This window comes from Puma concolor, chromosome D1, assembly GCF_028749965.1.
Source record: "Puma concolor isolate L17-30 chromosome D1, mPumCon1.1.hap2, whole genome shotgun sequence".
Classification (NCBI taxonomy): domain Eukaryota; kingdom Metazoa; phylum Chordata; class Mammalia; order Carnivora; family Felidae; genus Puma; species Puma concolor.
The window spans coordinates 91391231-91406919 of NC_141676.1; the positions used below are offsets into that span (position 1 = coordinate 91391231).

Consider the following 15689-nt stretch of genomic DNA (forward strand, 5'->3'; position numbering starts at 1 on the left):
CTAAAAATGAATAATTACGCAGGACACCCTGGCATTGTTTTCATGGGTCTACGGTCCTGAATGTGTGCGAAACTGGGACCCTGTGCCCATTTTTCAGGGCAGCGCACATACCAAGGGACATCCGAAACCGCAAGGGAATTTAAAAAGTCCTCTGCATTGCACGATTCAGCAGCGGCAAAGGTGGTATTCGTGGTAATTCATTCCGACACGATAATGTTCAGTGAAGGATGCTAAAGGTAAGATAGGGATACCTTCCTGAGTCAGATGTTTGTAGATGCCCACGATGGTGGTACCCAAAGGATGTTATTGTTATTAGCTAGTAAGATGTTCTCAGTGTGACAGGTTCCATTTTTTTTTTCCTTGGGCCTGTTGTATGGACCGAGGTCTGGATGAAGTGGTATAAAATAATGTGTGGTTTATGATCCTCACCACAGCTTGGTGGTAAAGGTGGACCTTAACCACACCCATTATTTCCTTGGTTTCTATGGTTTAAGATCAGCCTGCTTTTCTGTTGCGACACTTCCATTATCCGTTAGCAGACATAACTAAGTACAGAGAGTGGTAGTCTGTCACAGTCCAGCCAGCAAGAGGGGTTAGGCTTTTTTAGTGTGTTTTCTTGTGCCATCTGTTAGGTGCTGGTGGCTCAGTTAGCCTCTGCCTTCCCCATTCCCATCACCTGTCACTCTGGGGGGATGCCTACAGGAAGGCCAAAGGATGTTTACAAATGTAGTGCTTCGGGGAACCTGACCAGTTCGAGCAAATTTGAGAAGGTGAAGGAGATTGGTAACAGGTACTGGCCTCCCTACAAGCATCTGACGGTCCATTCTTCCTAACGAAGATGGAGAAAATGAGGCCCATCGCATGCATTCTCTTGTCTCTTACAAATAATGGATGTAACGATTATATATCGTACCTTCATGACAATCAGTGAAATAAAATTCGATTCAGCTTGAAGTTCAGAACTCCCTAAAGAACTACCTCTGGGCAGCCGAGTGAGACTATGGACCGTATATTGTATAAACGTTCAGACTTACGACAAAGCAACCGGTTGGCTTTGTGGGAAGCCAAGTGCCATCTTTTCACAGACAACTATCCCCAAAAGGCTCAGATGAGAAATAAAAAGAATATGCGGCCCTTAAGCAACATTTTCCTTTAAAGGAGGTGGGAGATGACAGGAACAGAATCAAACTTCATGAAGACCTTTTCCGTTGGAAAAGAGTCACGTGGCTAGGTCTTTAAGTCTTACATTTTGGGGCAACTTTGAGTCTCGCATTCGACAAAACTGAACAAACAAACGAGCAAGTCAGTGAAATGAAATCAAAGACTGATGTCTGAGCTCAAGATCCATTTGTGGAATGTTGGGAAGTCACCTGTTCATCAGTGAAATAATCAGTGTAGTTTAGTAAGCTCCTCCCGTCCTGAGCTGGGCACCGGAAGTTATGATACTGAAACTAACTGGTTGCTGCCTTTAGGTAGAGGGGGAGGTGGATGTGCACATTCAAATATTCACTCGGTGTTTGCACTGGCTGCTGAGCACAAGAGGAGCACCTGGTGGGGACGAGGAGGGAAATTCTTTGCATATAGCACATCCACATCCACGAGGGGGAAAGTCTGTGTTTGGTGTCGATTTTCAGCTTGACCTTCCCTTGCATCTTCTGTGACCTCCTCCCGACATCCTCTCCCCTTGATCCCATTCTGTATCCTTTGCAACTCTTCCAGCTTGAGAACCTCCTATTGATTTGTTTTATTGTCATTCCATGACTGTCGGCCATGCGGGACAAGTAAATGGACTCTGTGACAATACTGGGACACATTACCGGGCCTTCATTTCATTTTGAGATCTTGGGGCTTTCAGTCCTCAAGTGACCAGGACACAGAACAACTGTCACTGTACCTCCTCATGCCTGCCCCCGACCCCAACTTATCCTTTCCCTGTTCTCTGAGAAGATTCCTTCCTAGCGCTTCCTCCCATACCATTTTCCTTTTCCCCCATCAGGACTGTTTCTTCTTCTGGTGCTATCTGCTTCCTCTGCCTGCCTTACGACATCAAGAACAGGATGGAGAGATTTTTCCACCGTATCTCTGCTCCTTCATCTCTGGGGTGGTAACTGGTAGTCTTTTGGGGGCAATTGTCTTGGCATTTTAAAATGGAAGGCGGGGGGGGGGGGGAAGGGGAAGATTCCACAATGATATTATCTTAATTTAAGATTCAGACCACAACTGCAGAGAACATCTGTTTTGAAGTCTGCTGTTGTCTTTGTAACCCAAGAGAAAAGCAGGGGGAGATCAGAGGAAAGCCTTAGGCTTCCTCCAGATGAAACCACCTGCAGCCTCGGGAGGGGGCTGGGATTCCGTTCTCCTGGGGCGCGGAGCTCCTCGCTAGGAGCCTGGTTCTGTGCTTCTGCAATGTTATTAAAGAACACTGGTTATCCTGCCACCTGTGCTAATGTTCTCCTCCCTCTACCTCCTCAAGAGGCCAATTTAGGACAATTTAAGTGGGAATCCAAATTACATGATCCCCAAAGGCTCCTAGGGTAGCCTGCGTTCTCCATTATCCAGGCCCAGGAGGGAGCAACAATCCCAGGAAACAGGGTCAGTCTGGGTGTGGAGGAAGCCTCAGAACCCTGGAGCCTTGATGGGCAGCTCTTCACCTCTTTCTGCATGAGCAGAGCCTGATTTGCTGCTACAGGAATACGTGATGTCTAAACTGGTGGCTTTTATAATGTCGCTTGGTCTACGGATGGGGCCAATCCATCCCGCATTGTTGGGGCTGCAGATGCAGCTGAATGGTTCTTAATTACAGTCTAAAGAAACTGCAGACAGCAATAGAGCCAACCCAGACCCTTTTCCTTCCTACCGCCCGTGCCAAGCTGTCGCCCGCAGGGAGCGCTAGTGTGGTTATCCTGCGCTAGGCTTGCCCAAAGACGACAGCGGGTGTGGAGAACACTGTCAGGTTTCTAGCAATGGAGTCGGATCATCATCGATCTGTGCCTGTGTACGTGGGATCCTGCTTTGTGTCTCCAGAGTGCCCGGTAACAGACCACACTGAATGGCAGTGGCTTCTGCCAGCGTGGTATCTGTAAACCCAAGGAGAGGCCACAGACAGAAGTGCAGTCGGGATTCTGGACTGCCTTTGTCGTTTTCAGGCCATGTGGCCTCGGGCAGAATGACCTCTTCTCTCAAACTCATGTTTTACCCCTGGTAGGAGCAGGAGGGCTGGACTTGACCGTCTCTGAGAACCTCCCACCTAGCTCCGACATGTGATGAAGCCAGGACCTAAGATTTTGTGTCCACAGAGGTGCCACAAACACGATCTTCCTTCTGCATTTGAACTACCGTTTTCCTATACTCTTAAAACAAATACAGATCTGCGGTTTTTTCTTCTAATCAGGTAGTGCTGGAATGTCTCCAACGAGGCCAAAGCTGGGCAGGTTCCCAGATCAGGAATTGAGGAGAAGGGGTCTGCAGAGATTTTTTTCAATTACACACGATCGCTTGCCCTATCTCTCCCCCAAGGACAGTTCAGGTGAAGAGAGGATCCAAGTTACTTGGTAAAGGGGATGGTCATTGAGGTTCAGCATGATTTCTTGGCTATTCTTCCTCATACTGGAGATGAACACCAGTAACAATATGTAACTTTCACTGAGCACGTCTTCTGACCTAGACAGACACTGTGTGAAGGGCTTGGCATGTGTCATCTCATTTAATCCTCCAAACAGCCTTAAGGGTGGGCGCTATTATGGCCTCTACCTTAAATGTGGTGGAGTTGAGGGTTTGGGGTTAGTGATTTAGGAGTAGTAATTCAGCTGGCTGGTTGGCAGAGCTGGAGTTTGAACCAGAGTCCTACTCCAGAGCCTCCACTGCTCACTCTCCTCTTTGTTTTATTGTGGAAGCTTCCCCCCCTCCACCCTGGGGGGCCTACCAGCCCCTAAGTCCTGCCCCTCCCTGCACCCCGCCCCCACCTCCTGCCCAACTCCCGCACCCCCCTCCCCCAACTACAGCACTTCTTATCGCCCATTGTTTATTGTACCTTCTAAACAATAGCTAATGAGCCTGTATTACACGGTAGGGAGAGCCAGGGGTGATTTTATTCCATGAAACAGAGAGGAGGTTGTGACACAGAAAGGTTAAGTGGCTTCACTGAGGTCACAGAGCCAGCCTGCAGCAGAGCAGTCCTGAGCCCGCGGATGGGGTTCTTGCACTGACCCTCAGGCCTTCTGGCATCAGAGTTTAATTAGGAGAGTTATTTTCATTTTCCTTTCCATCCCCAATTTGCCATTTTATTGCTGCTTGATAATGGTAGATATCGAAGCCCCAGGCCTTTTTCTGCCCCGGTGTGCTTTTTTAATGACTCAACTTATCACATAGAAACCACTTGCTTTAGAGTTAAGCTTTAGACGCCTGTTTCTAGGTCCCTGTGTGTGATGGGGACTGTTGCCTTTTCTCAGAGAAAAACAACCACAAACGCAACTCAGACAGGTTGTTGAGGACCTTTTTTTTTTCTTTTCTTTCTTTTTTTTTTTTTTTTTAAATCTTACATTTAAACCAGTAAATCAACATCTGTGAGTCATAAACGTGTTCTGGATCAGCCGTTAGTGGTCTGAATGTTTTTGCACCTACCTCCAATACAGCATATTTTAGCTCAAAACTCAGAGGTTCTTTTGTTTGTTGAAGCTTAAGATTCCAGAAATAGACAAATAACTTATTCCAGCACAGTTGTGGAGAGGGGGAGTCCATCTTCCACGATTGTTTGAAATGGGGTGTATTTTTTATGTTTCCTTTTTTGTTAAGGCTGGCGTGGCATTGAGGGGGGAGTAGAAAAGAGAAAGGTTATGTTTTTGACATCTTCTATGTGTGTGAGAGAATTCTGTGTAAAAATGTGACTAGTTCTTTGATACCGTTAACATCTAATCGCATTCCCCGATGCCCCAACCCCTGCAGCTTTGTTTTGACCCTTATTGACACGATGTTCCTTGTTTAAGGAGTTTTAGCCCTTGAGGGATGTAATTCCCTAGGTTTCAGGGATGTTTAAAGATACAATTCTGTTTTCTCGCAAGTGCAGGAGGAACAGACTGCTGCATTACAAACAAAAGCGAAGAATTCCCTTGGATGATTTTTCTTGAGTGTCTCGAAATCAGTCTTGAAACAACTTGCCAAGTAGCTGGAAGGCAAGGCCCAGCTGATCTTGTTTTGCTGGTGGGGAAACTGAGGCACAACTGAAACTAAGTGGACATGAATGCTGGGGAACAGGGGTTCTGCTCTGCCCCGGGGGACAAGGAGCAGACCTAGGGGCACAGTCACTGACATTTTGTAGTTTATCTTCACAAGCCATAGCACAGCCAACTCATTTAACCTTTAAATTAGAAAGAGATGGTGACAAAGTAGGTGCCCACAGTGACCAGGAGGTTGACAGTTCATTACTGCGTACATATTGATTGTCTCCCATGTGTCCAGCACTGGGCCAGGTGTTTGTTGGTTTTTAGGCTACAGTAAGATAGAACTGCCATCGAAAGTCCATAGAACATTTACAAGAATCTACTTGTGTCATAAAGAGAATAAAAATTTCGTTTATCAAACTTGATTGGATACTTGCAAGCCTGATTGGATTATTAATATCCCAAATATGTAAAAAATGTTTTAACTTGTCTATACTAGCGCCCCTTGTCCCAAGTGAAGTTTCAGTTAGGTCCGAAGTTAGATGCATAATTTCTGATAACTTCACTATTCACAATCAGTGTCAGGCAGAAGTCGACTTCCTGGAGGTCCATGGTGGTCTTTGGCTATCTCACCCTCCTTCTTGTCTTAATCTAAACCCCTTCCTTGATTTGGACCTTCAGCTATTTTGAGTTTCTGTGCTCCAGGACTGGGTTAGAGAAAAGGATGACTGACAAGGAGAGATGTCATTTTTAAGGAACTGAAATAATAAATTCCCCCATTGCCAGAGTGGAAAGTATTTATGGTTTGATCATGGTGGCTTCTTTTAGTGTCTAATGGTGAGGGGTGCTGGCAGCAGGAAGAAAGCTGAGGAGAATTCTGGGAAAGACAGAAAAGACTGGCTCCGAGGAAGCTTCCTTTGCAAATAGAGAAGTACTCACACTTGGATTTTAAAAATACCAGCATTTTCTTAACACAACATCAATAAAACAAGATTCCCCAAAGCAACTCTTGATTTGCTCAGTTGTTTTGCTGATGTGTTCAGAACGGGCAAGGCAGGATTGGTTCAAGATCCTCTCCTTTGCGGCTCATTTGGACGTGTAAATGTACAATTCATTCATCAGCGGTTTCCCCCAGCTTTTCCCGGGATCAGAAGTGTCTGTTCTTGTCATCTGGAAGCCAGCATTGTTTTCTCACACCTTTTGGAAATCTAACAGCTGGATTACAACAATCCTTCAAAAATTAGGATTATCACATACAAATATTTTCCTCTTGTTACTGAAGGAGGGGCATCATCTGAAGTTTGAACCAAGAGCTAGAGATTTATTTTGTGTTCCTGGCTCCTTCTCTCATTTGCTGTGGGAAACCTGCAAGTTACTAATGTTTCAAGGAGACAAAACTGGGGTTAGGTAAAGGTAAGCAGGTGTGTTCAAATTGATGGGGTGGGGGGGGAGAGTGTTTGTCAGCAGTTACATACAGTTAACAGGCAGGTGGTGGTAGTTCAACATATGCTTAGAAATCAGGAAACAGTGTTAAAAATAACCTTTTTCTGAGGTTCAGAAAGATATATGCTTAATCTTCTAGTTACCTAAAGGTAGATCTCAATGTCTGGCTCTAGCTATACCTAAGCGTGTCTATGTATGTACCTCTATATTCACTGGTTGCTTTGTTACTTAGAACCAACTACCTCCACTTATGATAACCAATGTGTTAGTGCAAAACCATTAATTATTTGGGATCGCGTTGTGGTGTCCGAAGTGTCCGAAATTCCCAAGTGGAACAGGGGTTGTGCATTGTTGATTGTGTCACAGCTGTGAATGATGTACTCCAGAAATTCAAAACCACAGGGCCTCTGCATTTCTCTCCGTGCTGGTGGTAGTTGTGGGGTTTCCAGTTTTCTCCAGTGGAAGAGAGTCTGTGAAAGGAAGGGCCCATGACTACATAATTAGAAGAATAATAGCTTCCCCTTCCACTCAACCACTGCTATAGGTAAACTGGAAGCTTATGGAAGCCCATGATTGGATTCCAGTTTGGGGACCCTGTTCTCTGCTCTCCCAGTAACACAGAAGTATTTGGGCCTTTGTCTAGGGGTCTCCAGGAGGCCGCCTTGAGCTTGATCCTTCTCAAGGACAGCGAAACAAGATTTCGGCTCTCCAACGCTGCCTCGTCTTAAGTCATTTCGTAACCATGATACGGGTGAGCTCTGAAAAGTCGAAGGCTCCTCCAGAAACACTGAACCGATTCCTGACTCACAAACCGGCTGCAGTCCAGGACTCATAAAGCCCTTCGAGGACATTGGCTTGAGAACCCCCTGCGCCCGCTCGCACGCACGCCCCTTCCTCCGCATGCCTCACGTCCTGTGTGTCAGTCTTTGTGAATGAATGATGTACACGCACTCGGAAAACTATGCTGCTACGGGGGGGGGGGGGGGCAGGAGCGGGTGACCAAGTCCTCAAGAATGCGTGGCGAATCAGACGGACTTTCCCCAACGGCCGTGGCAGCCTCTGCACCCAGCCTGCTCACCGGCCCTAGGCCCTTCCCAGCGCGGCAGAGGGCTCAGCGCCCCGCCGGCTCCGCGCTCAGCTCTAGGCTGCAGGGCGGCTGGGCCCCGGCAGGCAGCAGGCAGGGGGCTAGGGCGCCGGCGGCCGCGGAGCCCCGCCCCGCCTTCCTTTCGTTTTGGGCCGCCGCCGACAATTGGCCGCTGGCCTCTGGCCCCGCCCCCGGGCCGCCCCCGCCCCGCCGTCCCCGCCCCTCGCTCCTCCCCCCTGCCCCCCGCGGAGAGCCTGGGGGATGGGGGGGGGGCGGGCGCGCAGACCCGGCCGCCGAGCCTCGGCGCCGCGAGAAACGCCCTAAAGAGGAGGGAGAGAGGGAGGGAGACCGCGGCTCCGGAGAGCGAGAGCGAGCTGAAGCTGCCTGCCGGCGGAGAGGAGGAGCGGGGCGAGGACGAGGAGGAGCGGGGCGAGGCGCAGGCGAGGCTGGGACCCGGGGCGCGCGCACTTCTCCGCAAAGTGCCAACTTCCCGGGAGAGTGCCGGGCGCGCACCTTCTGGGCGCGGGGAAAAGTCAGCGGCAATCTGAAATCTTAGGGAAGAAAGTCGGATCCCCCCCCCCTCCCGTCCCCTTTTCCCCTGTTACTAATCCCCATTAAAAAGACAAACAACAAGAATAACAGCAAACTTGCCATAATCCTGTCTGCCCCCCACTCCTGGCACCATGAAGGCGGCCGTCGATCTCAAACCGACTCTCACCATCATCAAGACGGAAAAAGTCGATCTGGAGCTTTTCCCCTCCCCGGGTGAGTGGTGACTGTCGAGGCCCCCACGCCAGCTTTGGGCCGGAGGCTGGGGTCCCCTCCGCTTCCCCCCCCCCCCCCCGCTTCGCTGTTCCCTTCCAGGCAGTTCGTTTTTGCCTGAGCAAGGCGATGCTGGGAGCAGCTGGAAGCAAGGTAGAGAAGACTGTTGGTGGCCTGGGACCCTTGTTTGGGGGGTGGTATTTATTTTCACAGCTGTGTTTTTGTGAGTAATGGGAAAAAGCTTATAGAATGTCCAGCACCCCCATTCCTGCTTTCTTATCTTTCCAAATGAGTGGGAACGCTCTGGCCTTTTCCCGTAGCTTTGTGGGGGGGGGTGGACACTGCCGCAGAAGACATCATCCACTGGCCCCCGCATTACCAGAGCTGGAGCTGGATGGAGGGCCCTGGGCAGTGAGAACCGACATAGTGTCTAACTGACTGGCCTGCAAGCACGTTTCAAACATCTTGCCGTCCTGCGCCCCTCTGTCACATGTCCCTTTGCTATCTAGCTCCTCTTTTCTGGGTTGAGGGCAAGGACATGGGAGGAGAACTGAAATGATCGTCTTAACTTCTGAAACATCCCGCTTCTATTCCTGCAGGTTACTTACTTTACCCATCTTCCTAGTCTGCCATAAATTTGCCCTCTGCCACCAAAGATCTGTTACAAGAGGGAACAACGTCCTGACACCAAACGCGACTTTGTGTCTTTGGTTGGTGGTTGGTTGTCCAATTCCTTGGTCTGAAAGATTTGAAGAAGAGGATAGGAAAGGAATGTGATTTTGTCTTGGAATCCAGAATCCCTGGGATAGATGCGCTTTGAGAAGAATAGATGTTTTCTTTTAGGATGGGCAACAGCCAGCTATCTTTTAGAAATTAGTGATTTTAGAGGTAAAGGTATATAATAAGATACAGTGCGAAGGTGATGCCATCTGGGAAATAATTCGCAGAAGTAGCCTGCTTCTCTGTGGTATCTGATTATCAATAAGTTTAGTTGCTCCCGCCTGTGGTTCAGGCTTCTTTGCCTCTGCTGTAATGAGTTGCTTAGTTTAACCCTTTCTTAATCTGCTTAAACTTCAAACCCAAGCCCAGCTGATGTTTTGTCATTTGGAGATCATCCCGAAATGTTCATAAAGACATGGATGACCATGTCCTGTCCTGTTAGACCCCCTCACATTCAGCCCCGGTACTGGGGGTTCCACTGGGAGGTGCACAAAGAAGGCTAAGACTGTTTGTTGTCACAGGGATGTTGATGGTCAGAGCAACGCTGAGTTCAGCTAGAACCGTGGAGACATTTCGGGCACTTAGAGCTACAGCTCAGAAGTGATGCTGCTGTGATGGTTGTGTTTGGGGTTCAAGGAAGCCAGAATAAATTCTGTTAGTCACAATTGCACCAAACCATGCATGAAAGAAATGATAGTTCGCAGCCAAGACATAAGCTCATCTCGTAGGTTCTTTCCTTAAGAATGGCTTGTTTGTATGCATGCCTATGGGGAAGAGACAGATGCGGCTGTCTGGGAAATAGCATGTAAGCTGGTCAGTTTTCATACCTACAGTGGATTTCAGGGGCTAGGAGTGAAGAGCCCCTGGCACCACGTGTTTTGGGTCACAGTGAACAGCTGAGGTGATCTGGGGGGTAAGTTAATATTAACACTAGAGATTTTGAGCATATGGTGCTGTTATTTTGGTTATTGATAAAAAATAAGCCCCTGGGCAAGTAACTTTGCTTAGCTTTCCCATCTGTAAACTGGGGACAGGAAGCCCTAATGCTACAGTCAGCATCTATTATAATAGGAATCTTTACAATGCCTCTCTTTTCCAGAAAAGGTTGACAAGCCACTGGTCAGGTTTTGTAAGCATCCTTCAATACAACAAAATGTCAGTGGATCAGAGAAATTGGGCAACCTTGTGCCATTTATCGTAAGGAGGTTTGGTTTCTGGCACTATCTTGGGGAAGACGGAGAAACTTGAAAATATATATATATAGAAGTTTTCGGTTTTGTTTTTTTTTCTGGATTTTTGGTAGCATATATGTGAATATTGTGCCCATATCTTAGAGAGGAAAATAGAGGCACAGAGGAGGTAAGTCACTTAAGAAAATCTAGTAAGCCCGTGGCTAAGGTAAAATTAATCCCTTTTCTAACTTCTCAGTGTACGTTGCCTTCCTTGAGTGATACTGCCAATTACATTTGAAAAGCTCAGCAAAGAAACGTCAGTTGAGGCTTAAACTTGCAGGTGCAAGGATAGAAGAAACATTCGCCATGGCTGCTGCCTTTGTTGGCGGGTGGAGAAGACACTGGCTAAGTGGGGATTTGCTTTGCCCATCAGACCATATAGGACATGTGTTTAAAGTTTAACTTCTCACAGCGTGGCTTTGTGTCCACAGCTGTGACTTAAATATTTTTCACAATGATTCTTTAGGTTGTTTAGTTTCTTATGTGTGGAGACAACTAGTGTGGGATCTTATCTGCCTTAAATAATTAAACCAAGATTTTCCCTCCCCAAATCCAGGAGCCAAAGAGAGGCAGCAGGGAAGTAGGTGCTGAAATGGGAGTCCTGGGTTTTTTGCCTGCCTTTTGTGGCTAGGACCTGATCCTGAACCTTTTTACACTTTTCTTCTAGATTGAGACCTCCCAGATTTCCAACAGCTTTAAGTACCAAATTAACCTACGCTTTGAAATAACATCGGAATTGCATATTCCTTGTAAGTGTAAAGTGGGTATGCCATTCTGATTGCAATATATGATGGCAAGGCTCTCGGGTCTTACATGGGCGAAAAGAAACAAAGCCATGGAGAGTCCATGAGTTCCCTCTTGGTGTGCTCACTGAGAAGGGTGGAGGCTGGGTGCCAAAGCAAATACATTCCCAAGCCGCTTAATTTTCCCCTCCTTCTCCACTCCACCTTGCTGGTGAGGTGAGAGAAATGCTCAGGGAGGAGCAGGAGTGCTGATTCTCCATGTTTGCTATTTTATAAGAATGAAAGGATCACCCCCGTCCTCCATCAGACGCCCACAGAGTCCTCAGAGACAGGAAGAAGATGTGTTCCTTCGGTCGTCCCTTTGGTCAGTCTTTATGCCGTCATCCGCGTAGACAAGAAAATCGGGCAGTGTTGCCCAGGCTTTTAAGCTCACTGTGCTCCCAGACCCCCGAGGACCACACTCCCATCAGTGACTAACAAGCCCAGTGGTTCAGAGCCCGGAGTCTGGAGCCAGCCTGTCTGGGATTGAATCCCAGCTCTGCCACTTACTAGCTGTGTGACTTTGGACAGATTACTTCATGTCTCTGTGCTCTTGCTCCTGCATCCGCAAAATGAGTGTGATAGTTGTTCTGACTCACAGGGCTGCCAGGAGAATTGTGTCTGTTGAGGTGTACAAAATCTTAAAGCAGTACTGACCCCAAGTAGATTCTAAACAGTTAACTGGAAAACAAGTCAACAGAAAACCAGTGTAGAATTTTCAGGGGCCCCTTGAAATGTTTAATAGGGGCTGTTGCTGTATAATGTACTTCCCCTCATCTCCTTTTTTGGGAGAGAATGTAAAGTTGAAGAGAACTTTTTCATCTCCTTAGCTGAGATCTCACACCAGTGAGGTTCCATTCTGTGGCCCACGGAGCAAACACAGTGAACCAGGTAACTTTCAGAGTGTCCAAGTACCTCGAGGTCCCAACTCTCTGCTAAGGCTCGGGGCTTTGTCAGTTACTTTGGGTGATGGGGGTTATCAGTGCTATCTCTAAGCAAGCAAGAGAGCCACCAAGACTAGGAGTCAGGGGGACATTTGAAGGGCTGACGGAAAAGTAGTGTTTCAATTATGCAGAGTTGAGAAATGCATCATGTCTAGTTATTATAAAGTATCTCACATTTTATTTATTTATTTGGTTGGCAAAGCTTGCATTCCTGGCATTTTTGGTTGGTTTGTATTGCTGTGTTTTGTTTTTTTTTTTTTTGTCTATGTAACTTTTTTTCTTTCTTAAAGAGACCAGACCACCCTGTAGGAGGGTTCCCGCCCCCAGGAGACAAACCAGCCCATGGGCAGCCTCCCAGAGCCCGGCTTACTCTGGGCTCCAGCAAAATCTCTACAAGGCAGAGAGAGCTGGTTAGCATAGGTCAGGATTTTTCAGGAAAGCAGGGCTCTCTATTTCAAAGAGCACAGATAACTCTACAATGGCTATAGCAACAGCATAATTACAGACGTCTCTCTGGTTTGCAGAATGAATAACCGGTGGCTATCATGGCATTCCATGAGCTTGCATTGGAGGTAGTCTCTTGCCGTCCCAAGTTACAGGGATTTCTCTGAAACATGCATGGAGCCTGGACTTTCCCATAAAATAACACTGTGACCCTTCACCCGGACTCAGGTGGGGAGAGCTATTTTTTTTTATCTATTTTTCAGATGAGGAATGGGAAACTCAAAAGAGATACATAATTTTGCCCAAGGCCACACTTGTTAGAAACTTACAAACTGATGAGCTGTTTGCAGGCATGTTATACCTAAAATAGAAGCCCCGTGTTATTCACAGACACTCTGGAAATTAAAAGGGGGTGCGAGAAAGCAGTGATGGTGGGTGCTCTGGGGGCTGAGGAGATACAGGGCTCCCTCCTTGCATGACTCCTCTGACCTTAGGGAAAGGGCCTATTCTGCAGACAGTCTCCAGGCCTGCCAGTCCGGATGTGTTGCTGTAGGAAGATGCTTGAAGGTTCGAGCAATGCTAGCCTTGGACCACCACGCGGAGAACCCGGGTTCTTGTTTGTCTGATGTCTTCCCAGATGTATTCTGCTCTGTCACAGGTGGCCAGGTGATGATGGTCACTTCCAAGTTCACATCCTTCCTGGAGCCTCCTGATGCTGCCTGTTTAGCCTCTTGTATCACAGACACAGCTCTGCAGAGAATCTCACTCACAATCTGGTTGATGAGAGACATAGATCAGCAACTAGTGTGTTTTCTTAGTTCGGTTGTCGTTTAATTTTCCTGCTTCCGGAAGAAGCCATAGGCGCCTACATTTTCTGTCTATGCACCAGATGTTTTATTTTTTCCAACTAAAATGTAGCATTTTCAAGTCCGTTCCATGGGTCAGGGGACTGTTTGTAGTTATTTGGCACAGGGAGGAAAGGCGAGCTTTGGGATTCTACCTGAAAATTCACCAATCCTCTACGACCCAGGGTTAATAGGGAACAAACAGATGTCCTGACCACTTGTCCATGGGGTGGGTATAGTTCCCTCTATCACTGCCTTATGGGGAGCATTTTCTCCCAAGTAAGTAACATCCTCGGGCCCACACAGTCATCGTAGAGATGGATTTGTAGATTGACAACACAGTCTCCATCTTTTTATCTGGCTACTCCAGAATGAAATGTTGGTCCCACTTCTCCGCTCAGACAGAATTTCTTACAAGATTTGGTCTCACGTTCACAGCCTTTTAGGCCCACTCTTTGCTTACAGCTGCTAAGCTCTTAACCCAGCACTGGGAACATCAAGACAATTCCCAAATGTATCATTTCTGTTGGTCATGTGCCTATGGCTTTGCTTTTTTTCAGTTGGGTTAAAGACATCTTTTTTCAAAAGGTCGGTAGATGTTTTTCAAATTGCATTAACAGGCTATTTCTACTTGGCTACTTTTCGAAGCCCTGTGCCTATCCGCGTTACTTTTTTCATTGTGTAGTTTGGAGTCTCTGTGCAGATACGAAAAGAAATTGGTCTGTGTTGGAGGTTGCAGTATATCCAATTTCATTGGCAGGGAGCCATGCTTACAGACACACTCAAAATACTGCTGGTCAAGCCATAAATATTTATTGATTCTTTGGCCAATTTCGTCATATTTCCCAGGTGCTTTCCAGTTTCTGCCGCTTGTGTCCAAGCCTGTCACTGGGCAGTTCTTACCGTCCTATCACCTCTTTTCAATTGTCCTTTTCTGTAGCATTTAGTTTTGTCCCTGAGATTTGTAAAATATTGATGCAGATGGTGCTTGAAGGCCCAAAGTAGTATTGGCCAGTTTTGTATTGGGTTTCAGATCTTGATGTTGTACAGGTAGTGAGTTCATTTAATTTACCGTCTAAACTGGGACGCTTTCGAGAGTGTGATGGGCACTGTGAATAATGATACTAGAATGATGGACGTAAACTGGGACCCTCCCAGCAAACGAGGGTCACACTACTTAGACACTGAATTGAGATGATAATATTCTTTATGATACCTACTCTCAGTCGCTAATCTTGGGGGCTAGACCTTCCAAACTAAGCTACGAGGACCAGATTAAGAGTTTGAAGCAATTCAAGTTCAGTGTGGTTTCCCCCAACCATGAGTTATATTTTTAAATGTGTTTTTGACGCATAATACAATATTTCTCAGAGCCTGAGAAACAACTACAAATCAACCTCAAACAAGTCCACCTCAGGCATTTGAAACCTCTTGGTAGCTTTGGGTAGCTATGCTAAGCTGTTGATTTTTGCTTTGCAAGGTTCTGCAGAGGAACTGTAAACTTTCTGCATGTAGTGTGTGTGTGGTTGTGTGTGTATGTGTGTGGTGTATCTGTGTATGTGTGGTGTGTGTGTGTGTGTGTGAGAGAGAGAGAGAGAGAAAATGAACTTTCGGGTAGGGGGGAAATGTCATCATTACAGAAGCAAAGACAATGAACATTTTTGCTTTGCTTTGTCTTAATGCGCGTCCATGATGAGAAGTTTTACTGGTGGGATCAAAAAGGGCAAGGAAAAGAAAAAGAGTTTTTTTGGTACCATTAAAGTGGGTAAAAACAAAAGCAAAAAGCAAGCCCTCGGTGCTTTAGGAGAGGAGGAAGGGAGTGGTGGATTCAGTTGCAACATCCCTTTTGGCTAAAAAGGAAGAGACAGAAAAACGAATGAGGGCAGGAAGAGAGTAAGAAAGTAAGAAAGAACTCATAAAGGAACAAGAAGAAATACTTAAAGAAAGGAATGCAAGAATTCACGTGATTATTTCATAGACTTTTGGAAAACTCCTCATAGGGACCCATCTCAGGTGGTCAAGTGGGTGACCTCAGCTCTGTTGTTCCCACTCTTAGGCCGTGGAATCTTTTCAGAACCCCCTAAATCCCTCATAGATGCACGGCTGGTCAGGGATAATCAGATGGAATCTTCCCTGTGTTCCAGATGCTTCCATGGCTAAACATGCAGGAGAACCATTGTGTGAATTTATGGAACTCTGTGTGGATCAATGATTATTTCTGTTTCCTGGGCCCGTTGGGTTCTTTCTTCCAACACTTCTCAGCTAGAATAATTTCAC

General features: G+C 46.9%; 1 protein-coding gene across 5 annotated transcripts in view; it reads left to right on the plus strand.

Moving 5' to 3' along the window:
• ETS1 (ETS proto-oncogene 1, transcription factor) overlaps window positions 1-15689 on the plus strand; it is a 132858-nt gene that overhangs the window by 56578 nt on the left and 60591 nt on the right. The window contains exon 1 of one of the 5 annotated variants that reach the window (XM_086678696.1): window positions 7979-8448. The exons of 3 other annotated variants lie outside the window; for them this stretch is intronic. In XM_086678696.1, the coding sequence (XP_086534822.1) occupies window positions 8367-8448 (82 nt within the window). In that variant the 5' untranslated portion in view covers window positions 7979-8366. Of the gene's footprint in view, window positions 1-7978; window positions 8449-15689 lie in introns of those variants that run through there. One more of the 5 variants, XM_086678692.1, reaches the window with a different exon arrangement.